We start from the raw sequence: 26,164 nt of genomic DNA on the forward strand, positions 1-26,164 counted from the left end.
CTCCGCCCGGACCCTGCGGGATGAATGGCAGCTTTGCCGCCGCGCCGCTCCGGGTGCTGATTGGCCGTCCGGCTCGGTGACGCGCTGGCGGCCGCGGGCGCACGCAGGCCGGCGGAGCGGGCAGGGGTGGAGCCGGGCTCCGGGGCGGGGCGCGGGTGCCCGGGGGCGGAGGAGCCGGGAGGCGGGAGGCGGGAGGCGCGGGGGCCGTTTAAGCGGCCTCCCTCCCGCCCCCAGCCGCCCGGTCTGGCCCCGACCCTGTCCCGACCCCCCGGCCTGGCCCACTCCAGCCTGCCCCGCCGAGCGGTCCGCCGGGCACGCGGGCGGCCTCCGGAGCAGCCCAAGCCCATGAGGGCCGCGCGCCCTGCCGCCGGCGCAGACGAGACGGAGCTCCCGGCCCCCGAGGAGGAGCGGAGGATCAATGCGGTTCAAGAATCGATTCCAGCGGTGAGAGGGATGGCGCCCCTGCCCCGCCGGCCGTGCAGGCAGCGGGTCCCCGATCCCGCCTCGTCCGGCGTGGGTCCCGGCTCCTCACCTGGATCCATCCCCCCGCGGATCCCGCGCCTTGGCCGGGGACCAGCTCCCCGGGGATTCCCCGCCCTGCCGTCCCCGGGCGATCCCCTTCCTCCCAGCATCGGGATCTCGTGCCTGACCCGGGTTCCCGGACCCCGAACCCCGAGCCTGCCCTCCTCCCACGGGATCCCACTGCGCACCCGACTGCATCCTGCCGACCCCCATCCCGGCAAGTGCTCGTGCCTTGCTCTATGGACCCAAACCGCAGCCGCAGACGCCGACCCCGGTTCCGCCAACCCCGGCTGTGGCCTCCACCCCAAATCCCCAGCGTGGGGGGCTCCCGGGGCGCGCGGAACAGGGGTCGGGTAGCCGCTGCGCCCTGCAGTTTGATTTGTCGTAAACCGGGGTGCTGGGCGTTTTAGTGCTTTGTCTGTGATCGGTCCTAGCAACAGGGAAACTGAGGCATGCTCCACTGGGTTAGCCTTGCCCAGCCAGGTCCGGGCCTTGCTGGTTCTCTGAGCTTGCTGGCTTAGCGTCCAAGGGCGGTGCTGTGTTGGGCACTGCGAAGGGGCAAGTTAGCATTCGGGTGGTAAGAGCTGCTTTGAGGCGCCTGTGTTAGGAAACGAGGAGGAGGAACCGAGGAGGCGCCACCGGAAGGTTGGCCGGCAGCTCATTCACTGGAGGGCTGGTGGGAACGCCAGCCTAGGGAGGCACCGTGGCCTTAGTCCCGACTCGGGTGTCTGCCATTTAGCCATGGATGGGGGCTGGCCCATGGTTCCGAGAGGAAGCTCTGGGCTTTTTTTTCTAATTCTTCTTCGTTTAAGTGGGTGAAAGTTCATCTCCCCTGTGTTTCACTCTCCATCCTTTGTCTGAATCTGTCAGCCGTGGCCCCATTCCCAGACCTTCACTAGCAGGCAAGCTTGGTGTGCAGTAATGGGAATTTGAAAGAAGACAAGGAATGCATGAAATCCTCCAAGGAGGTTATTGTTGAGGTTTTAGACGTTGCCTTTTATTTCAGAATTTCAAACTGTACTTTTTTTTTTTTTTTCTTTCCAACCTCCTAATCTTCCCATGCCCACTCACCCATTATGCTTCTCTCATTCCTCCCCCCAGGCCCCAAAGGTAAAGGAGCCAAAAATGCATAGGAAGAGTTGGGGTGGGCTGTGCCATTAGAAGGGTGAATCAGTTTGAAGACTTGGATTAACTTCTGAATATTGCTCATCACTCAGGGTGCTGAATGCCTGGCAATATTCCCCAGGTGGGAACATGGTATCAGTGCTTCTAAAGGCAAAAAAGAACCATGATGTCTGGCTTTAGAACTGAAGTCAGGAATGAAGATTGGAGGGGTCTTAAGGGAGAAAGGAACCTGCATTGAGACATGATTGGTAAAGCCCTGTGCATGTGGTTTGTTTGATTTGGTTTTACTTCTTTGCACATCTTGTGCTCTTCCTGTTTTCAGAGAACAGTGGAAATATTCTGTGAAATTACCCTTCCTTATTTGATTGAATTTGTATTTCTTTCCTGTCCTTTGAATTCTCCTTTAGAAAGAAAAAAAAAGCCCCCCCTTTTTTTGCCCAAACGTTAAAACAAATCTTCAGAAAAATGAAAAGAAAAAAAAAACACCTTCATTTAGGATCCCACTATCTCAGTTGGTTGAACTACTTTTTGCTGGATGCTAATTTATCCAGCCCTTATTATCAATGTAGTAATGTGATTTTGCACTCCACTTCTTTCATTTAAAAATGAAAACTAGAGGTATTTTCTTTTGGTGTGGCATAGACTTTGTAATTTTCTCAGTGACTGCACAATAGGAATGGATATTTAACATATATTTTTTGGATGGCATCTACACCTACCCTGATTTTCTCTGAAGATTGAATGATCACGTAATTGCTTGTTTTTCTATTACAGACTAGACTGGAAAGCCATTTCTAAGGATAAATTTGTACTTGGTTATGAAGCCTGCAAATACAAATTAATTTAAGAAAAATCCTGGTTTTTGTGGTCTCCAACATTAAAATGTTGAGGGTGCTATTCATCACCCCTTAGAGCCTTGTTCATTATGTATCTTTTGAGCATTCAGAAAAGTTATAGGCAGGTAAGTTACAGAAAAACTGGAGGGAAGGACATACTGTCTTTGAATGCATGTGTCTGCTTCTCCAGATAGATTTATCGGTACTCCCTTGAAGAGCATTTGATTGCAGTAAAAACATTTCATTAGACTGTAGTTTGTGGCTGTGCCTAAATTACAAGAAATGAACACCTTGCTGGTTTGTTCTTAATAGAAACTTGGTGGTCATTGTGGCTTTGGATAAACTTCTATGGTTCTGCCATTTCCGCAGAAGGCTGTAAGGAAGTGTAGCCCACTGTGCTAAGTGGAGGGTTTTATGCATGCATGGCTTCTCAAAAAGTTTAGGATATGAAAAGTGCCACTGGGACACAGAGCATATCTTCCACATTTGAGTCTCACTCCACACCCTCCCCCCCCACCCAGAGTCATTTTCTCCCTATGGCAGCATCCCTGACTGATCAGAATAGCTGCTAACATTTATTGAGTACTTACTTGTGCCAGGCAGTGGCTGGCTATTTGCATATTACTCGTCTGTCTCCTTCTCAACTCTAACCCTGGAAGATAAATGTTATACCCATTTAATGGAAGAGCAAATCGAGGTAGAGAGTAAAAGGGAACTTGCCAAAATCACATGGCTGGGAAAGGGCAGACCCATTTATTTCAATTCAGTGTTTTGTCCCTCTCCACCACCCACCGCTGCCGGTTCGCCTGTTTCTGTCTCCCTGCCCACATCACAGCATCCGTGTGTAAAGCGCTGAGGCTGAGGGTCCACAGAGCCTCTACTGTATTGTGTTGGTATATATACCCCTTTCTCCAGCCTTGCTACAGAAAATCCAAGAAGGATGCTCCTTTCCCCAGCCCCAGCCTTGTGATCTGATAACGTGGTAAAGTACCCAATTCGTGAGCATTAGGATGTCTTCCAGGACAGCCTGTTGCCTTTTTTTTAATTTAATTTTTTTTTTTTTTTTTAAATATGTTCTCAGAACACTGAATTACAGGCATGGAGTAGTCTTCTTATGCCTCTCTCTTATTCAATAATTAAACTAAATGCCTTCCACCACTATCATCACCTCTGGCAGTGGACACTATTCCTGAACACCACACCACGCTCACTCATAAACTGGCTAATAATACGGTGCTGTGTGTCAGGGTTGGCTTACATTGCTCCATCAAGTGATGTTGAAAGAGCCCTTGGAACGTCCATGGTCTTTGCCTTTTCATGAGACTTAAGGTTCTTTTGGCCCTAAGACTGCCTCTTTCTCTTTATTACATACAGAACCTGTTGGATCCCCAGTGAAACTAATTGACAAGGGGATACCTCTCGATTAAGACAAAATAGTTAAGCGACAGCCAGAATTTCTATTTATTCACTCAACACTTATTAAGTTCCAATAGTAAGCCGGGCATTGTGCTTGGGATTGGAAAGAAATGGTAAACAAGAAGGGCTTCGTGGAATTCACATTACCATGGGGAAAGATGAAATAAAAAATACAAAAGTGGGGGAAAAAAGCCCAATTTTTACTAATTCTGGTAAGGGCCCTGGTGGGATGGGGAGGGCTGAAATGATACTTTAGGTAGGATGGTCAGGAAAACCTCTGAGGAGCTGACACTTGAGCTGAGCTTGACAGGTGAGGAGGGTTGAACCTTCTGGAGAAGAACGTTAGAGGCAGAAATAAACAGCAAACACAAACGCCCTGAGCCAGACAAGACCTTGGTGTTTTAAGGAGCAGAGAGGAGGTGGTGTAGCTGGAGGGTGGAAAGTGGGAGGAAGGTGGCACCCTGAGGCTGCAGCAGTGGTGGGGCCCAGGCCACCAAAGGCAGGTTTTAAGCTAGAGTTGGGGTGTGTGCTATGATCTGGTTTTCATAGACTATTGTGACTGCCAAATGAAGAAGACAGTATATGGGGGGACGAGTAGGGAGACTGATGAAGAGATTTGTGTTTTATAGATCAGAGAGGTCGATGTCTTGATGTAGGGTGGGGTCTGTGGAACTGTCTAGAGTAGGCTGATCTGGAGTATACTTGGAAGTGGTATTGACAACACTTGTATTTGGAGAATGGGGAACACCTAGGAATCAAAGACAGCTTCTGGGATTTGACCTTGGGCCTCAGAGATCTACAGATGAGATGCGGATCTAGTCTCTCAGAAGGCCCAGTGCTTTGGGCTATCTGTTCTTTCTCTCCAGAGTTTTGAAGTTTTGTCACCTTTCTCCCTGAGTAAGGGAGAAGCAAGAGAGAGTGTTGAAAGAAAGTGAGGAGATGAGTGAACAAACGTGACTAAAAACCTTATAGAAGTGTGGTTCCCACACCCAGGATTAAATCGCCTTCCCTCAAACCCAGTAAAACACTCTGGAAACTCTCTTCTAGAGTTACTCCGCCTGAAGTAGAGGCAGCTTCCATAAATGGGCACTGTTTTCCGTAACACTTGAGGACCTTTCTCATTCTTTTTGGAGGAAGAGAATAGAATAGGTTCCTTGTGTGGGCGTTGATTTGCATTTTACTTCTGCCTTTCCATTTAGGTCTTAGGAACGATTTCTTCAGGAGGCTATGTTGGAGGCTTGATTGTACCCCGGCAGATCAGGGACAAATGGACAAATTGCACTGTCAGTTTCCCAGCAGAACATGTTGTGCCATGGTTTTCACTGAGCCCCAGACAGTGATGGGCTCCTCGCAGACTTGCTCTTCGCTGGTCTTAGAAGCAAATCTGGCTCTGTCCATGAGAGACTACCTGAAGTCACATGGGTGGGATATTTTTCTCTACAACTTACGAGTTTATTTTTACCCTGAGTGATTCCGGGTGGGCAGGGACTAAGCTGTCATAAACATGGCCACCCAGCTTCTTTGCTTTTAGGAGAAAATGTGAAAGTCTATCCCTGTTGCTGTGTAATGGCTTGACTATTTTTAGATTGGGCTGCCAGAGATATAAATTGCTATTTTAGTCCTCAGCCTGGTGGTGGGTAGACAAACCCTACTTACTGCACCCTAAACAGAACACTCTCAATCTACCCTCCACCATCTTGTTCTTTACCCTTTAAAATTACTAATAGGGGGGCGCCCGGGTGGCTCAGTCCGTTAAGCATCAGACTCTGGATTTCAGCGCAGGTCATGATCTCATGGTTCATGGGATTGAGCCCCATGTCCATGCTGACAACATGGAGCCTGCTTGGGATTCTCGCTCCCTCTTGCCCCTCCCCCACTCTCACAGGTGCTCTCTCAAAATAAATATTGAAAAAAAAAATATATATATATATAATTCCTAATAGGTTATGCGACTTATAGCTCTGTTATGTCTCGGGGTAATGATGAGGTAGATCCTTGAATGCTTGGGACACTTTGAAAGCATTCTTCCCAAGAGTGCAATTATTTTCCCCTTTACTAATAACAGCTCTGTAGCAACACTCTTGCCCCTTAGGAAATTAGTAAAATTATTTAAAGGATTATCAGGGGAGAAAAAGATTTATTTATGTATGTGCGAGAATGTCTTGGATAAAATCTGAAGCTGTTAACTGCACGTTTCTGTTAAACAGTTTTCAGACCATCTGGCGAATTCCATTCAATCCGTACATATTCTGCACACGAGTTAGATAACTAACTCATTGGTGGTGCAAGTGAAATATCTTCACTGTCCCAAATTCATTCCCCAGTGGATTTTCCATCTGAACTCTCTATATTGGGTTAACAGGCACTGCTGTCTTCTTTTTTATTTATTTGCTCTAAGGATAACAGGCCCTTTTAATTCAGGGAGAAAATGCTAGTCTTTTGTTCCTACGCCAGGCACTGATTAGGATGCCTTGACCATGTGCTTCAGCCAATTTTTGGCATCCTGGCTCTGCCGTTTGGTTCAGCCTGGTACCATTTTTCATCATGGCGATTAATAAGGTGTGACTAGTCAGAACTCATTAGTGGCAAATAACAAAATCTCCCCGCTCCCCCATCTTAAACTAGCTGAAGCAAAAGGGTAATTTATAGTGCAAAGGCTGTTGACATCTTGCAGGCTCCAAGCCCAGGAATGCAGTGGCGCCTCTGAGACCTGCGTGCTGTTGGGGTTCTTTTACCTCTGTTGGTTTCTCTGCATCTGCTTCTTTCAGGCAGCCGCTTTTTTTTATCTGCCTGAACTTACATCTCCCCTTTTCCAACAGAACAGACAGAATAAACCAGCATCCCTCAGAAAACATGGCACGGGTGTGGGTTGGATTTGGGGAGAGCCTCACCTACACACTGAAGTGGAAGAATGCTTCATGGTTTTCACTGTGCACTTGTTTCCACAGAGTTGGCCCAAAGGGAAGTGTGGAATATGGGTATGTGTCTATATGTATAACAGATATTGGTATTTAGATACATACACATATTTGTGTGTGTATTTTTTTTTTTTTAAGTTTATTTACTTGGGGTGGGGAGGGGGGTGGCAGAGAGAGGAAGAAAGAGAATCCCAAGCAGGTTCCGCACTTTCAGCGAGGAGCCTGATGGGGGGCTCGGACTACGAACCATAAAATCATGAGCTGAGCTGAAGTCCAACACTTAACTGACTGAGCCACCCAGGCGCCCCAAGTATATCTGAATTGTATAGCCAGAGTATCAGGTAGTAGTCATATATTTGGATTTGGAAGCAAACTTTTAATTCAGGAAGAATGCAGGTAAAAACATATCTCTTGTTTAGGCAGCCTAGACGCAGCCCAGCATCATTTATTTAAGCTCTCTGTGCTGGCACAGGTAATACAATATAGGGAAACCAGTTGGATGGGCCTGCTAATTGTGAAATGTAGGATGTAAGGATCAACATGTATAAAGGTTTATGCATTTTGAGAGAGAAAATTGAAGCCTTGTATTGTGTCCCTTTTCATCAAATGGCAGCTACAGGCATTTAAAGTTTAGAAAAATTCCCTTGTTTTTTTCCCCTAAGATTTAAGATTTGGTTGTGCCTTTTTTTTCTTTGTAATTTTTTTTAGCATGGGGGTGGGGTATGAGTTGAAGGGGGTGGATAGGATTTCTATTTGCTTTTGGTTGGTAGAAGGTTTTTCTTTTGACTAAACTGAAAGAATACTTAATCCAGTGAACTAAGGCATTTGCTTTCAGATCATGATTGTTGGCTCAGTTTACACCTGTTTGGTGGCTTTGTTTTTGTTCCCGTAACTAGGTATTTCCAGCAGTCCCCTCTGCAATTAGAATGGACCAAACAATATTGGCAGCCTTCCCCATTGTTCTTCACACGCTTTGAGCTTTTTCACGTGATGTCTTTTTGTTTGGACAGGTTCATGAACCACCGGGCCCCAGCCAATGGCCGCTACAAACCAACCTGTTACGAACATGCTGCTAACTGTTACACTCATGCAGTGAGTATGCGTTGTCTGCCTTTTGCATCCTTCCCAAAGGGCCCCGGTGGGAGGGCGGGCTATTATCTTTAGTCCCCTCAGCCCAGTTAGTTGGATGTGCCTACCTCTGTGACCTTCGCTCTCAGGATATCAGTGCTGGGTCATGTTACCAGAAACTGTGAACATGTCGAACGCTTTGAGTGCTCTGATCTACAGTCAGCAATGTTGGTCCTAAACTGACTTTCTCTGACAAGATCTTCCTTAAAAGAGCAATAGTAGTAAGTACTCTAGTTATGGGAAAACCAAAGAAAACTAATTTATGAGGACTGTCACCTCTGAAATGAAGTGAATCACCCTTTCAAGACGGTCAACTGTGTTCGTGTGGCCAGGAGAGTTGACGGTTTTGATGAAAAGGGTGCTTTTTCTTACTAAATGATCCCTTGAAACAGGTAGGCACACCATCCCAACCTCTGCAGTGCCCATATTATTTCACATCTTGAAGGAAAAGCTGATTTGATCCCTAAATTCTTAGTGAACTTTTTTTTTCCTTAAAAAGCAAAACATGCTCATTATAAAAAACTTATAAAATATTGAAGAATATATAAGAAAAACAAAACTACCCAGACATAAATTAACACTTTGGTACATTTCTTCTACTTGCGTGCTGTGTTCAGGAACATGTATTTTCATGGTTTTCCTGTTAATGTATTATTGACATTTTCTTGTGTCATTGTGAATTTCTTTTTATCTATGGCTTCATTATTCCCTTTGAAAGTTGCATTTACTGAGACTTTTGAAGGAAAGATTGTGGCTGCATAGTCTGAAGATACAAAATAGAGAAGGAGGCCAATTTAATCCTTTCATGACCAGTGTTTAGAATAGGCTAATGTAATTATTTTAGACAACGTTAGTACAATATATAGGTTACATACATATGTCTTAAGAATTAAATTTGCCTGAATTCCAGTTGTGCCTTTTCATGTCTTTAATCTTCCCCAAAGAATAGTTCTAGTATTTTCTGTAACAAAACAATGATGCCAAATAACCCCCAAATAAACTTTGTGGTTTCCAGTGGACTCCTTTATAATCTAATAGAACAACACCATTTGGTCATTCCTTAGCATAAATCAAAGTTTGTAAAGCATTGGTTTTATGTACTGTAATGATGGAATTCACATATTACTTAATACTGAGACATCATCCTCATTTATCACTGGATGTCCTTGTGCCTTAGGTGCTAAAAAGACTTTTATTTAAATCATTAATATGCTTGAATCTAGCTAATGAGAAAAATTACTAGCTGACATGCTTGCCCTGGATTCTGTAGAAGAGCTTCAATAATGAAATTTGGAGTAACCTCTCTAGTGGACAGTCTCCTTAGACCCATGGCTTAGATTCTGGGGACAGGAAAGATTCAGTGGAATTCTCTAGACTTGATGTGACCCCTGTCTTCACTTTAGTGACACACTTATGTAAAGTGAGCTTTCACCAGAGGGTCAAAATGTTTAGAGTACCAACTTGGACTAAAGAATGCACACCTAATTTGATTGTCTCCCAAACCTGCAGGATATCCAGCTTTTATTCTTGACCAGATGTTCGATGAATTTAACAGCTAAAAGTAAATTATTACTTCTGAAGATAATTGCCCACAGACCCATAAGAAAAAGTTGTGTGCTTGTATGTATGTATGTAAATCTAGGGCAAGGTTAGGATATAAGGAATATAAAAGCCTGAATAATAATTTATGTGGCCTGTTCCTTCACTCATTGCTCCAATATATATCCATTATTTTTTTCTATTTACCAATTACAAAACACTGATGAAAGTTACAGGTATAGTGCCTTGATAATTTCCATACCACTGATCAATAAAAGTAATCAACGAAGTGTTTTTTACTTAGCATTATATCGAGCACTTAAACTACTTAAATATCATAGTTTGGCTATAGAGATGCACAGTTCACCTCTAGGAATATTATTTGCTAGAGACGGACCAGATTGGTCCCTCGTGTCTTCTGGGTATGTCATAAGTTAAGGAATACTTGTAAAAAACAAAGTTAGGGAAAAACTGACAAAACCTCCATGTTAATTTTTTAGAAGAGAAATGTCACCTTATTAAACTTTACTAAACTGTATCCCTAATTTTTGAATTTCAGAGAGCAGTAACATTTCTTCCGTCATCATCATTTCATTTAAAGAGAGGGTATTTTAACATGAAAAAGTAGAAAGGACATAATCTCAGAATAAATGAAGTTCTGTCTTATGAAGAACTTACCTTATTGTCTTTGATTTTTCTCATACTCTCTGGGCCAGTGAAAACTTCAGCATTTGAATATTTAGTGCTGATCTTATCTAGGGGATAGGATATTTTTGTTGGAAGAGGGCAAAAGTAGGTGATGGGGGTGTGGAGAGAAGATTGCTCAATTTTGCATTCTTTGCCAGGTACGTGTACTCTAATATCTAATAAAGTAGTTTATTTTTTCCTGAGGATGTGTGTTAATATAAAATGTTTGCTCCTCTTCAATTTTACTGAGAACCTACAACGTCTCTAAAAGATGGAGTCTTTAAAAGAAAAAAATTCACTAGTCATACTCATACTCCTATGACAGACATTGAAATCGGTGTCCATGTGGAGTGTAAACTATGGTACAGGAAACAAAAGTCCCTGTAAGGTTCTGGTTTCTTAAAATTACTCGAGTAGATGACAGGAGAGTGGATTACCCTTGCTTACTTGAAAGGTGCTATTAAAAATGAAATAACCCAAAAATGCTTTCACTTTGCAGTAGTTCCCAAATTGGTGGAATGATCCAAACTAAAATTTGGGACATATGACTTGCCCAGTTGATTTGTGTGTGTGTGTGTGTGTGTGTGTGTGTGTGTGGTGTGCGCATTAGGATACTTATTGACTCGATTCATTGGCTTAACCCTTTGCTGAAATATTGAGATGTCAGTAGTTCATGGGGGAAATAGGAAAGAACATTTAAAGCAAGACCTCCCTGGGAAATCTGGGTATATGCTTGGCATTTGAATATTTGAAGTACCTACTCAAAATCACATTAGACAATAGGATGAAATCTGTTCTTCCGTGATGAAATCAGGATAAAGAACATCTGCTTTGCAACAACTGAGTAATGTCACATCTTACTGCTGACTTCAGTACCTGCTGGTGGGCACGGTTCCTGGGCCCTGAGCAGCCATAGCTGCCAACTCAGTGTGGCTCTGGTGAGGATTATCCAGGAGAGGCAAATGTTTAAAATTATCTTTCTAAAATTGTCCCTGCTAAACCTGTGTATTTTTAACAAAGGTCTCAATTTAGGAAAACCCAGGATATTTACTTTTCTTTGCCTTTCCCTCAGTTCCTCATTGTTCCGGCCATTGTGGGCAGTGCCCTCCTCCATCGGCTGTCTGACGACTGCTGGGAAAAGATAACTGCATGGATTTATGGAATGGGCCTCTGTGCCCTCTTCATTGTTTCCACAGTATTTCACATTGTATCATGGAAAAAGAGCCACTTAAGGTACCGTGGATAGCACGCTATTTCAACAGATCAGAATAGTTGACTCAGGTTAGCCTCCCGTACTGGCATGTTTCGTCAGGTTGAAGCAGTAGAGGAGCTAGATGTCTTCTTGCCTTGTATTCAGGAAATTTCCTATGGATTGGACATACTCTGAGGACCCCCATATGTATCTAAGAAAGCTGGCCTTTCTCAGAAGCCGCCGACAAAACCACACTGTTTCCCCAGGCCTTACAATGTGGAATCCTGAGACCTCTTAATGTTGTCGGGTGCGCCAAGGATGCCCTAAGAGCGCAGCAGCTGTGGGGTAGTGACAGAGTACAGTGAACTTGGAGTCAGCCCAGCCCTGCCACTTACGCTTTCGGAAGTCCCCTGACCCCACGGAACCTCTGTGTCTTCATTACTAAAATGAGACTAACAATGCCCGACTCGCAGGGTTCTGTGATAGGTGAATGAGACAGTGCATGCCAAAATCATCTGAAAATTGCAAATGACCAGGACTTTGTAATGTAAGGAGATTTGCTACAGTTTGGGTTTATTGTCTTGCAAAGTTCAGCTTCCGGAATTGGGTGCTGTGTATCTGTTCAAACAGAGTTCACAGATTTTGCTACAATTAGCTGTCAGGTACTTTCCAAACCATACCAAGCCCGTTAGCCTCCCAACGAGGACATAAAAGCATTCCTCCTCTGGGTGAAGGATTAATTTGGGGGAATACAAGAGATGCAGCACACCATTCAGTTGCTTATGGAATAGATTCTGTACGACCCCAAAGCACAACACTTCTTCTCAGAAAAGGAGTATTCCGAGCAGACTTAGAGTGCTTTAAAATAATAGAATATAGCTTTCGGTTTTACAGAATGTCCAAAGAAAAAAATCTCAAACATTCAGACAATCCAGTATTTAAGAACAGGGTTTGAGGTTCGTGAGATGATTACCGGTCTCCTTGTGTGTGGAGTCATAGTTTCATAGCAGGAAGGATTCTTAGGGGTCATTAATCCAGACCCCTTAATTTTCACCAAGGGACACTGAGGCTTACAAGTGGTCTACCTTGCCCAGGTCAGTGACCCCCAGCAGTGTCTGATCATCCCAGGACCTCTGACTCCCAGTCCTGAGGAGTTTTTCACCACACCCTTCTCAGTACTGCTTACAGTTACCAGCCGGCCACCTTTGCCTAGAAGGTGGCAGTTCCTTGGGCCAAAAATGAAACCACAGCATCGGATCATGAGGGCTTGCTGAGGCATACTCACAAGAGAGCCCCAAAAGTACCCGTCTCTCCAGCACACACTGTCACAGAGATCAGAGGCCAGAGCACTTCGTTATTGTCCTGGCACAACCCAGTGCCTGTGGTTGTCTCGGCTGACTTGGCTTTGATGTCTAGACTTCTGAATCAATAAAGAGTTGTAGATGCATACTTGAGTATTCAGGGCTCTCTCCCAGGGGCTGGAGAAGAAGGTGTCACAGAAACCAGGCTCTCTTGAATCTTGAAATAGCACTGCTAGAATCATGAGCCACGTGTGGATTTTTGCTCTGTCTTCATTTTTTTATAGATCCAAATATAGCCTTAATTTATAAAGGCAAGGGAATGAGCATTTATTGAGTACCTACTATGTGCTAGATACTATGCTAATGAACACATGGTCCACATGATCTCATTTAATGCTCACACACACTCTATGATAGAAATGTTGTTATGTCTATTTTCCCTGTGTGGAGAGTAAGGGTCAGAGAAGCCGGTCATGGATCTTGAGTAACATTACAGGTCTGACTTTACCTTCTGTAACAAGAGCCTAATAATCTAGAGAGCAGAATCAGAAAGGCCTCAGACCTGGCTAGGAATCACAATCATCCAAAGAGTTAAAAAAATAAAATAAAATAATAATAATAAGATTCCTCTCTTCCCTCCATCCCCTACCCCATGTTCTAGCCCTTTTATACATTACAATCTTCTGGACTGGAGTTTGTGACTATTTTATAAGCTCCCCAGGTGATGGTGATATGCAGTCAAGTTTGAGAAGCATTAATGTAGTGTAAGCCTTTGAGACCTGTGACCTAAATTATTTTGCCTCCACTAACATGACTAACGCTAACCGTGACTAAAACGTCCTCAACTTGCTTTGGTCGACATTGTGTGTGTGGTGAGGAAAAATGTAACAGTAGCACTCCACCAAATCACAGCTCTCACCACTTGGACACTGAAAATGGATTCAAGACGATGCAGTGCATTCACACTTTTAAATCACTTCAGTAAAGGGCAGGTTCTGTCTAATCCATTTGGGGACTAGACCTCAGTGAGCCAGATCTTTGTACACTTCCTGAATTTTCAGTTTTGGAAGGAGGAACTCATTTAGAAATCCAGGTGGCTATCTGCTTGCAGCAAATATGCCTCTTAATTTTTTGTTTATTTGTTTTTGTTTTTGTCATTGTTGTTCCTAAGTTAGTTTCTGAATTTCCTTTATTACAACTTACATCTACATTAAGCTATTTGAAGTGAAACATTTTTTGAAGGTATTCTAAAAAGGCATGAAAAACCACCTCACATCCTGCACTATGACAGGGGTTGAGGGGTGGTCTGCCCTCGAGGAGTTTTCTTTCTCAGTTACATAGGCTCTAAAAGAAATGGAAAACCTCAGAAAAGACAGGTTTTGTTTGTTTGTTTTTTAACCACTTTGGAGTTCCTGATTACTCTATCTCAAATATGGTGAGTATCGCATGGGCAAGCTTAAGAGTAATGTAAAGCTTTTACTTGTGGCTTCATAATATTAACAATACCTTTGAAAGCCAAGTTATAACTGCCCCAAGGAACTAGAACAGGAATGGAAATTACAACACGGTGGAGTGATAACCCATGCTGCCAGTCTGAAACTTTTCTGAAAACTTGCTAACTTGTTTTTCCCCCACTAGGACAGTGGAACATTGTTTTCACATGTGTGATAGAATGGTTATTTATTTCTTCATTGCTGCTTCTTACGCTCCATGGTAAGATACCTTCTTTCTATTTTTGAAGGTAGCGTTTTGGGGATAGAATTTCTGTCCCCCTTCCCTCCCTTCCTCGGGTCCCTGCCCCAGCCCCCATGCATATGCCCCCCCTCCCCACCCCCTGCCAGTACACATGCATACATGCTTTTTTAAATTTTTTATTTACTTGGGTCAGATTGCAGATTTTAAGGGGAGAATGTTACTGCTGTTCAGAATACATACCTGGCACTGGGTTATTCAAGAGGAAGCGCTAAGAACTTGTTCGTAGGTAGCATTCTGTCTTTTGAAATATGTCACCCTTGCTTTCCACATTCTTTTTCTGCTTTTGCTGCTGTTCATAATACTTGGACATCTAATTGTTTAAGTGGAAATGCTGTAAATACGTGTGAGGAAAACAAGCTCGCTTTTGAAATTTATCGTTTTCAATTCACAGCACAGTAGCTACTATATATGGAGTACATGTCTTCTTTAGCTTATATGAGTAGAAGAACTAAACAAATTAGCTGCTTAAAATATCTAGTATTCTGGCGCAGTGGGTGGAGCGTGTGACTTTTGACCTCAGGGCTGTGAGTTTAAGCCCCTCACTGGCCATACAGATTATTTTTTTTTAAATGATATATTAAAAAAAAAAAAATACCTAGCATTCTCTTCATTTTTTTTTTTTTTTAATCTTTCTCCTCTTTTGGTACAGATCAGGTAGAATCTGTTGTTGCCTTGAAACCTAAATTAAAGGAACGTTCGATTCCCTCTACGAAGACATGATCCAGTTTTAAACACTCAGAAATTCATGTTGTGCCATGAACTGCTACAGTCACTAGAAACAACAGGCCTCTACATTCTGACTTACGCAGCATCCATCATTAAAAAGAAACCTAATTGTCTGTTGGAGTAAAAAGTGTGTTCCCTCTCTAATACTTGTCACTAAATTATAGGTCTGTATCATATTGGAGCGAGAACAGTTACAGGCTTTGGGGAAGTGCTCCCCAATTTAAGTAAATAAAATTTTTTAAAGTTGGCTGAGGAATCAAATATTACAGTAAGGAACTTGTTTTCATGTAGTTTTCAATAGGCAGGTGGTGCCTTTTCCATCTGGAAATAATCGTTTTGTAGTCGTAGCCAATCAGAATAACGTTTGGTTTTCTTCTCATGTCCATTCTTAATATGAAATGAGTACAAATGAATTTGCAGCATCTTAAAACTCAAGCTTTACAAGAGTCCACAGTTAAAATTCTGACCAAATGTCTTTCATAACATACGTTGGGCTAATTCATGTTCTCTCTTGGCCGAGAGATTGGTAATGCAGATACTTGGTCTGTGTATTAGGTATCCGCTGTGGGTATGTGATCCTGGCTCAGGATTTTGTTCAGGGTTCTCATTAAGCTCTGTAAGCGGTCCGCTTGCAGATACATTATCAGAATTAAGCTAATCTGACAGCAGTCTGCCTTATAAGGCAAGTCAGGCATCACAGGTGTGATGGGACTCACTTCATACCTCCTTTTAGCTGGTTCTATTTTTAAACCACATTGGAACAATTCGAAGTCTTAAAGGTCAACTGACAATTTTATCTTTATTAATTTTGCCCAAACTGCCTAAATACTTCCGTGGCATGTTGAATGCCTTTTCCTCCTGGTTTTATGCTAGCGCTTGCTCCCCCAGTTTTCAGGCCTAGAGGAAAACACGGGTCCTGTGAATTCCCTTCATTTATCACTTCTGTTCTTTGTTGTCATGTTTACATTTTTTAGGTTAAATCTCCGTGAACTTGGACCCCTGGCATCTCATATGCGTTGGTTTATCTGGCTCATGGCAGCTGGAGGAACCATTTATGTATTTCTCTACCATGAAAAGTAAGAGAACGTAATTTACATTTGATAGTTTAAAAATTAACTGCCTAAATTTTATCGACATTACAACATAATTTGCTTTATATTTGCACTTCAAAATAGTAGAAATACATAAATAGAATATATATTGCTTTTAACAAATCTTTGAAACCATTTGGTATTCGTTGTTGGTAGATTGCTGTGGAAAGAACTGAATGGCACACGTGTGACAGGAAGCAGTTGAGGGACGATCCTCAGGTGACTGGCCTTATCAGCGAACTTAGCCTTATTCTCTGTAATCTACGCTTAGCCCATGAGAAAAGTAATTGCTTCTCAAGCTTTCTATGAAGATTGAAGATAACAGATAAGAACAACACTTATCTAGACAGGAACCCAGAAGATGTTCCAAACTAAGCTTCCCTGAGAAAGGGGATATTTGGAGAGGCATCCTAATCACAGGGCACATTTTTTAACCCATTATTCATTGCCCATAGTCAGAAATCTGAAGCAATATAAAAAGGAAAGCCTGTTGAGATTTAGCATGATGGCTCTAGAGGAGACCTTCAAAGTCATCTATTCCTGCCTCATGGTTAAGAAAAAAAAAATGAGAACATTTAGGATGTGCATCAAATTAGCGATTCATGTAGAATTAGGACCCAAGTGTCCTAGTTCTTGTTCCATGGTTCTTTTCATTACTTCAGATGCCTGAATTTGAGAAACCCACAAGCATGAAATCATTGTCTTTGAATACAGTTTATTAGCTTAACCTGTTGTTGGCAGAATGGCTCTCAGAATTGAACATGTTGTGTTTATCATAAAGTATTAAGTTATTTTCTCTTTTCAGAAGAAAATGGTAGTTTTCACTAACTTCTGACTTTGAAATTCACTTAAATGCATTTTTCACTACAATTAGCAGTTCTGAGTGGTGTTATGTAGTGTATATAAATCCAAGAGAACAGTTTGCTTCTTGGGCCCGGACCCCTAACTTACATCCTTGGATAAAATAGAAAGTAGAGTAAAACAACTATCTTTTCTCCTATTCCAGGCTTCCTAATGTAAAGCAAACCCACAAACCCATTCTTCCCCAGGTCCCTGATAAGGTTACTTCATGGTGGAATCTTGAGTATAAAACATGGAGAATGAGATGTGAGTCACCTATGGCCATTCAGTTGGGCAGATATTAGGGAGTGCCTAAAGTGCCAGGCACTGTGGTAGGCTTTGCACATCCAAACATAAATGAAATTTGGCCCCTGCCTCCAGGGAACGTAGAGCCTCCTTTGATTAGGCTGAAATGCAAGTTAAATTTCAGTGGAGTATATTTCTTAGTGTTTTCGGACATTCTGTAGCCTCATGGGATGAGCCTTACAAGTTGGGAGTTTGTGCAGATGAAAAATAAAGAGACAGAAAACTGTATGCTCTTCATTCCTTAGGGCTCCTGCCCCTCCGCCACTGATAAGCCTGGCCCCATATGGCATCCCTGTCCTGTCCATCATGATAATTTCAGCTTCTTGTAGCTGTGGATTGGGGCAGTAATGAGGGCAAACACTGGGAGATTGGAAGCGGGAAAATGCATGGTGGATTGGATGCAACAGTAACTCCTTTTGGCAGAAAACATTTTCCAAGTTGCTAATGGAGTTTGATGCCATTTCAGTCCTGAGAGGAATGCTAGTTCACTGTCACTCAACTATAGTGTTTTAATTAGAGCCCTAATGGTCTACTGGGAAAATACGGTTCATTGGGATAATTGAAGACTTTGCATTTCTCTTTCAAAAGAAAAAAGGGAAAGCTGGTATGGGACTGGACTAGGTATTATAGGAATACATAAAATGAACTGCCTTTCTATCCTGCAGGTATAAGGTGGTTGAGCTCTTTTTCTATCTCACAATGGGGTTTTCTCCAGCTTTGGTGGTGACATCAATGGTAAGAAATGGCTTCATAATTTTAGTTATTTCACCTAATTTCCTTTTTAATTGCTGGGATTCTTCATGTGTGTATAGATACGATATGTAGTTTTTCTTTCTGAAATTATGACGTGTCCATTAACTAGAGACTCCAAAGAAAAAGTATGTAAATAGCAAAGCGCCAACAATCTGTTTTAGCTACTGTTTGGAGTTTAGAGAAGTTCTACACTGAAGTGTGTTTCTTTCCATATGGTAATCTTCTGTATGTGTTTCTTTGGATAACCTCATGGGTTATGTTATCTTTTGGATAACCATAACCATAACCCATGAGGTTATGGGTGGAGGGGTATTTCTGCCCGAAATGGTGTCTTAACCCTAAATCCACAGAAGAGGGTAAATTTTTTTATGTCTTAAAATGAAAAAACTATAAATTACTGACTTTTTAAATCCTAAGAATTAGAGGGACCAGAAGAGCTCAGTTGTGTGAACATTTTATTTAATATTTCCCAAAAGTCTTCACTTTTACTTTTCTTTCACTTGGTTTTAAGTCAAATTATTTCTCTTTCTTAGAAAAGTGCTTTTTTATTTTAACTTTGCTTGAAAATTTCTTTTATTTTTTTTTTTTTAATATTTATTTTTGAGAGAGAGAGAGAGAGTACGAGCAGGGGAGGGCAGAGAGAGAGGGAGACACAGAATCCGAAGCGGGCTCCAGGCTCTGAGCTGTCAGCAGAGAGCCTGACGCAGGACTCAAACCCATGAACCATGAGGTCATGACCTGAGCCGAAGTTGGATGCTTAACCAACTAAGCTGCCCAGGCGGCCCTATCTGTTAATTTTTTTTTTTTTAAGTTTATTTATTTATTTTGAGAGAGAGAGAGACAGCTCGAGTCTGGGAGGGGAAGAGAGAAAGAATTCCAAGCATGGTCCACATTGTCAGTGCAGAGCCTGATGCAGGGCTCAAACTCATGAACTATGAGATCGTGACCCAAGCTGAAATCAAGAGCAGATCTTAACTGACTGAACCACCTGGGCACCCCTCTGTCAATTTGAAAGAAAAACAGCATTATGGCCTTGTGATCCCATCCAACTGGTTACTTTGTGCCATTAGCTTCGTACCATCAGCTCCAGTATCCTACGCTCTACACTGTTTGGCATTAGCCACTATGTTGTTAATTAAGGAACTCACACTGTGTCCAGTTTGAATTCTTTTCTCAGTCTATAGAGGTCGGAAGGCTTGTATCTACCATTTCACTCCTGAGCTCATGGGCATATTATAAGAATGTACATAGCTCCTGCCCTGGTCACCAAAATACCTGTTAAAGGTTTAGGAGTTACAGGTTTGCTTGCTGTTTTCAGTAATATGTCTTATGAGAATGTCGCAAGTTGTGTTTCTTTAGGATTAAAGAGCTTTATGGTAGCTTTAATAATTACCTAGCATTAGAAATCCATATAGTTTAGTTGGTAAAGGTAACAGGGAGTAGTGAAGGGAAGGAGATGAATAATGGAAATGAGAAAATCTGCCTTGCAGGCCATCTCGTTGGAGGGCAAATCAGGACACCCAAAACAGTTTAAGCAAGGTCTGTATGTGTAGGTTACTAATCACTAGAGTAGGACATCAAATAAATTCCCTCTGGCTACCATAAGAGCAGGTTTCTCCAGTATTTTTACTAGCCTAAATCTTGGCATTTTCACAAGTTGTACAGTAGTCAGTGACTAATGTTTATGATAGTCAAACAGGATAATCCTCACATTTCCCCCCATAGACCTTAGCACCAAGCAGGAAACTACAATTCATGTTCAATAAGAAACTATCATGAAGTTTTTATGTCTTTGGGGAAAGTGTAGGCTGCTGTGGGAGCACTTGAGCCAAGCACCAGAGGAAATGGTGTTCAAGCTGATTCATAAAGACAAAAAAGGGCCTAGAGATAGTAAGGATGATACAAGTGGAATAGGAAAGAATATAGCATGAAGGGAGCCCTGAGATGAGAAAGCACTAACACCTTTGAAGAATTGAAAATAGTTCATTGTTTGGAACATGAGGGTGTGCACCTGTTTGAGTGTGCCTCTGGGCATGAGGTGGGTAAGTATGCAGGTAGCACAAGTCTTGTGATAAAGCTGGAGAGCTAGACAGAGACCAGATCAAAAAGAAACTCATAAGCCATATGAACTAACAACAGTAAGACTGGACACTCTAAGCTTTGGTTCTGGTCAGAACCAAATGACTTATTCTTACGCCATAAAGAATGATATAAAACTGGAAAAAGTAGATGAAACAACTGTTTCTTGGTATTGGACTGCAGACACAGGACTGTATTCCTTGAGGGAACAGAAACCAAAACATGAGCTTCAAATTCACCCCAGTTTTCTCCCTGGGGACACTTTCCAAACTGCGACAAAAGAAAGGGGAGCCAGAAAGCAGCAGTCAGCATGGAAGAAACAGAAATCAGCATTTCAGCTACTGAGCCTGCTGCAGTTTTGGGCTAGGATCCTGGAAAGGAGGGAGCTTCACAGAGAAGCATCTCCAGAAATCTACAAAGGGGTTTCCCTGAATCCTTGCCCAGATACTAAGCTGGATTTGCACAGGGCAAGACTCTGCATGCCCAGGTCAAGAGTAGCTATTGAGATTCCAGAGGTGCCTGGTGCTGGAAGATATCAGGGTCCAGCCAGCCAGAGTGGCCATGCTGAACAACTCAGGTGTTCAACCGAACCTAGAAAGGTGACCTTCATGTCTTAGGAGAACTGCTCTAGGTCTAGAGTGAGGACTGCCCTGGAATTGCCACAACAAATATACCTGATCCTCTGTACATAAACTGCCTACAGAACAAAACTCAACATTCCTAAAAGGAAGACCACAGAATCTGTACTCCAACAGCTTGCATCCATTTATTCAAATAAATATATACTAGATAAACAAGAAGCAAGAAAAGGTGACACCACACACCTAAGGAAAAACAAGTCAATGGAAACAGATCCAAAGAGGACAGAGATGTTGAAATTTACATACAAGGACTTCCAAACATAATGAGTAAACAAATGAAGAATCTCAGAAAAGATATGGAACTATAAAAAAGGAACCAAGTGGAAATTCTAGATTTGAAAATGATATGTTAAGAAAAAAATTCATTGGAGGGTTTAACAACAGATTAGATATTGCAAAAGAAGAGATCCATGAACTTGAAAATGCATAGACATGCTACAGGCTGGGGGAAAATACAGCGGTTGCTTTCTCTATGTGTATCTGGTAAAAGACATGCATATGAAATATATAAAACACTCCAAATGAGTAATAGTCAGTCCTATAAAAATGAGTAAAACACTTGAACAGGCACTTCACAAAGAAATGTACTCAAGTATCCAGTAGGCCCTTGAAAAAGTGCCCAAAACCATTAGTCATCCTGGAAATGAAAATTAAAACCTCAGTGTGCTACCAGAATATATCCTGTAGAACTGTTAAAATCAAAAAGACTAACAACACCAAATTCTAGCAAAGATGTGAACTAACTGGAGCCCTAATTCATTGTTCCGGGGAGTATAAAATGGTATAACTATTTGGAAAATTGTTTAGCAGTTTATTATAAAATTAAGCATAAACTTATGACTCAACAGGTACTACCCATCAGAAATGAAAACATATACAGAAAGACCTCCATAAGCCCCAGATGGGAAGAATTGATAAACAAATTATAATAAATAAATCAAGGGAATGCTAAGTGATAAAAAGGAAGGAATGATTGATATACATAAGCACATGCAGGAATCTCACAAATACAAAAAAACAGACATAAAAATATACATACATTATAATTCCATTTATGTGAAGTTCTAAAACAGATTTGGTCTGTGTTAATGCAGTAAGAATAATGGTTACCTTGGTGAAAGAGATTGTCCAGGATTGGGAGGGGGTGTTGGGGTAGTTATCTATCTTGATAGGAATATGGGTTAGATAGGTGTATGCATTTATCAAAACCCATGGTGTTCATGTAATATTTATGCATTACACCCTGTAAATTAATCATCAATCAAAAAAATGACCCATCCCTCCCACCCACCCACCCCACCCCCCAAAAGAATATAAGCTCAGGAACCAGACTGCCTTGATTCAAACCCCATTCTGACACTTAAAAACTATGTGGCCTTGAGAAAATTATGAAACCTCTCTGTGTTTTAGTTTTCTCATCTGTAAAGTTGGGATAATAGTACCTAATTTAGGGTTGTGAAGCTTAACTGAGTAAATATATGGAAATGCTTCAAACAGTGCCTGTTGTAACAAAGTAATGACATGGGTCATGATGAAAATGTGTTTTAGGATTAACTATGGTCTGGTTCTTTGAAAGTTGATAAATGTGGTGTCTTAGGGAGCTATCTTTAACAGAATGTTATGTCAGAACCAACCTGTATACTTGGCTTGGTCTCATGCTTATTGTTTTAGCAGAAAGAGAAGAAGAGTGGTATCTTTTGGGCAGTGACCAGCTCTATGATTTTGTTCAGGCTACTTCATTCCTCTGGTTTTACTCTCTTCATCTCTAAAATGAGGAGGTTGTGTTATGTTAGATGAGTGGCTTTTACTGTTTAGGAATTATATGCCTCCTTAAAAATGTGATGAATACTTTCTAGAAAAAAAATGCCCCTAATGCACATACCAGAGGATTTTGTATAATTAATGGATATTAATTGCTTTGTAACCTTTAGGAAATGATAAATGTGTGGTATTGGAATTTTTTTGTTTTGTTTTTTTTGTTTGTTCTGATAAAAATCAATCTGGCTGACTTTCCATCTTACCAAGGTTAATGAAAAATCTGGAATCAGTCGATTTGGGTTGGCTCCTTCCCCATCTTTTGATCCTACAAAAACCAGGGGGCCTATGTGAACTTTGAAGAAAGGACTGATCCTCATCTGTGGCCCTGGGTCCTCATGCCTGGTTCTTGGCTCATGGTTGTCCATTGCTGCCACTGTCTAGGCACATGGGACCCCTTCACGTTGGTGGCTGCGTTAGAGCTTTCCCACGCTCCCTGCTGGACTTGGCTGCAGTCCAAGGCTCCAGGGCTCACAAGGTTGCAGTCATCAGTGCCCAGGCCTCTGGGACACCCACACACCTGTCCCTTTCCAGGGCCTCGCCACAATCTGGCTTAGGTTTCCACCACCTTGCAGAACCTGAGACTTTTCTATTCCTAGTCCTCAGGAATCCAGGGGACTGACTTGTTTCATCCATCCACCCCCCCCCCCACCTCAACCAAACCCTGCCTGTGTTCTCTTTCCCTCATTCACACAGACCAGTTTAATTTTGAAGATGGGCTGAGGTCTTGGAAAACCAAGAGCAACCTAAAAATTCTCTTTTTTATGTTAAAGCACAAAACTTCCTGCTAAGCTAAGAAACGCCCAGGCTCACAGACAAAAAGGCCTGGCAACATGTAGAAGGTTAGGAAGTATGTTCTCCTTACAAGCTCTCTGATCTCCGAGGTCACATGTAGCTCTGATTTCCTGTGTCAGCCATAAGGAAGCTGTAAGCTCACACAAGCAGAGGGGAGTCTCAGAAAAGGAATCGGTGTGGTCCAGCGTTTGAGGAGGATAAGGGAAGTGAAACTCCGGGCCCAGATGTAAATTCTAAATGGAGTGGTGTGGCCGTGCCTTAGTAGGGAAGAAGCTCTTAAAGGAGAAGATGAAAGCCAAGGATTATACTTTATTAAAATGAATTCCCATGTCTGGATGTGATTGTAATCTGCTTCAACATGCTGTAGATGAGTAGAGTGTGGGTTCCGTAACCCGACTGCTTGCTCCGGTCCAAGATGGTCAACCCCCAGGGTAAATCCAGGTTGATGGATGAGAGGCTTTTAAGTTAAGTTCATGATTACGGACCGGGATTCAGCCTGTGCAGCTACTTCATTGTCTAGAAAATCAGCAGGCTCAGGGGGAATTGCAATTATCTCTTTAGTTTGTCACATCGAGTAACATCAAAACCTCTTTCTCTTTTTCCTCTGTTGACAGAATAACACTGATGGACTTCACGAACTTGCCTGTGGGGGCTTAATTTATTGCCTGGGAGTTGTGTTCTTCAAGAGTGATGGCATCATTCCATTTGCCCATGCCATCTGGCACCTGTTTGTGGCCACGGCAGCTGCGGTACATTACTATGCCATTTGGAAATACCTTTATCGCAGTCCTACAGACTTTATGCGACATTTATGACCAATCTGTACTAGGTCTCGAAACCAGTATTATTTCAATTATGGCACTTGGGAGTGGGGTAAGAGCCGAAGGTTGCACAGAGGGAAAAAGACAAACAAAGACAACTGCACTGACTTCCTTTATATCTTTTGAATATAATTACTGTGAAAGTATAAAAGCTGTGTTCTGGAATTTCCCTCTTCACAGCAGATAAATAAGGTAGTGAATTAATTATTCATTCCATTCCACTATCATGAAGGACTCTGGATAGACTTGGCCAACTGATGTTTACAAAACAGAATTTTGTATTTTAATTTTACAGATTTTACTACATGATTTTTCTAAATTACTAGGTCAGGTTGTAAAAGTCAGTGCAATAACAAAGCTTCCTTTTTAGGAGAAAATTGTTTCTATCACTTTCCCATTAGCTGTGTGAAGAATCATGGACAGAACTTACACTACTTTTACCATGTTTCATCTTGGCATAACATGGTTATTTTTTAAATAGAAAGTTTCGTTTTTTGTAAATTTTTAAAGAATATTTCATCGAAGCGCATCTCTGCGGTTCCTCATTCATGTGAATTTTTGCAGCAAGCTGTCAACATTCCACAAATGAACAAACATTATACCTCTTCTGATAGTTTTATTAAGCATAGAGAAATTGCCAATTTTTAAAAACTGCGGTTTTCCAAACTTTTCTGCCAACCTCTGACTCTGAATTCCATGCTGCTTTGGGCCATATACTTGACCTCGTTTGGTTTACCAGTGATAGAAAAGTATTTTGATATCATTAACTTTTTCAAAGGACTCAACTTTTTCTCTATGTCTTTGCTATGTGTTCTTCAGGGTCCCTTTCAACAGTGGATGAGCATTCATGTCTGTGTTATGATGGTATTATTGGAGGGGCCATCCACGTGAGACTCCTGAAGAGTGTTATGAATTACAGTGAATAGTGGTACTGCCTGCTTGGTGCCCATCAGTGAAGTCACTGTCACTTAGCTTACTATTATCAGTTTGGTACTCATTTTCAATTGTGGAACTAGATGCACAAATTCACATTCCTATCTTTCCCCTGCATCTCCTGATTTACTTTTTTTCTTTTCCGTAGCAAAATATCTAAAAGCATTGTTTGACAGATAGAAACCCATGCATCTGTAGTTCATGGGTTATGTCCTAGCTCAGTGGAGTGGTATTTAATATATCATTTTTGGTTTTTGCCCTCAGTGTCTTATATTAAGATTAACCTTAGTTGCTTTGTTTATTAATCTCCTGTTGGTGTTTTAATAAATGAAATAACCTTGCCTTTAGATTGGTGCTGGTATTGACTGTTTGCAAGTACTGGGTTTAATCAGTGGAATAGTTGGTTTGATGAAACATTTAGGCTTACTCATTGAAGTTTTGCACTGATGCGGCTTCAAAAGAGGGTTTATTTTGGGTGTGCATATGTAGAACTCTCTCATTTGGGAAGAACTGGTATTTGCTGGTGAATTCTTAAACAGGCAAGGCGCCCAGTGATAACACCAACCAGACCACCCCTACCTGCATGATTCTGACCATCCTGATGCCTGTGGTTTTGTGTGTATTCTGTTTTTAATATATTAACTTTTGTGAATTTAAAGTCTGCTCAAAAGTAACACTGTCAAAACCACTAAAATGTATGTAAAAAATTGTGCTGTAGACTAGAATAAACTTGTTACTTGGATTTGTTCCACTGTCTCTGAATTAGATGACTGTGGAGATGATAATGCATTTTTGAGAGCTTGAGCTCATCTAGCGTTGTAATCTGTATACTCGCCTTTTTTTCTTTTTCTTTTGAAAAGTCAGGATGAAAAGAGAAACAAATGTGCCCTGTCCTCTAGAACTTTCTAGCCCACTTTTTAATCATTGAAATGCCAGAGCCAGCTC

General features: G+C 41.9%; 1 protein-coding gene across 3 annotated transcripts; it reads left to right on the top strand.

The window, feature by feature from the left end:
* The first annotated feature begins 161 nt into the window (after positions 1-161).
* Positions 162-25,961, top strand: MMD (monocyte to macrophage differentiation associated). 3 transcript variants are annotated; one of them, XM_047081002.1, is made up of 7 exons: positions 162-444; positions 7,828-7,909; positions 11,244-11,404; positions 14,303-14,377; positions 16,120-16,221; positions 18,048-18,117; positions 24,080-25,961. In XM_047081002.1, exons 1-7 carry the CDS (start codon positions 419-421, stop codon positions 24,278-24,280), a joined length of 717 nt encoding a protein of 238 aa, XP_046936958.1. In that variant the 5' UTR covers positions 162-418; the 3' UTR covers positions 24,281-25,961. The 3 variants fall into 3 exon arrangements, with proteins under 3 accessions (XP_046936958.1, XP_046936957.1, XP_046936955.1); XM_047080999.1 differs by lacking the exon at positions 162-444 and adding an exon at positions 6,738-6,877; XM_047081001.1 differs by lacking the exons at positions 162-444; positions 14,303-14,377 and adding an exon at positions 6,680-6,877.
* The last annotated feature ends 203 nt before the right edge of the window (positions 25,962-26,164 follow it).

This window comes from Lynx rufus, unplaced genomic scaffold (assembly GCF_022079265.1).
Source record: "Lynx rufus isolate CCGP_SWC_20201006 ecotype Redwood Valley unplaced genomic scaffold, mLynRuf1.p SCAF_18, whole genome shotgun sequence".
NCBI lineage: Eukaryota > Metazoa > Chordata > Mammalia > Carnivora > Felidae > Lynx > Lynx rufus.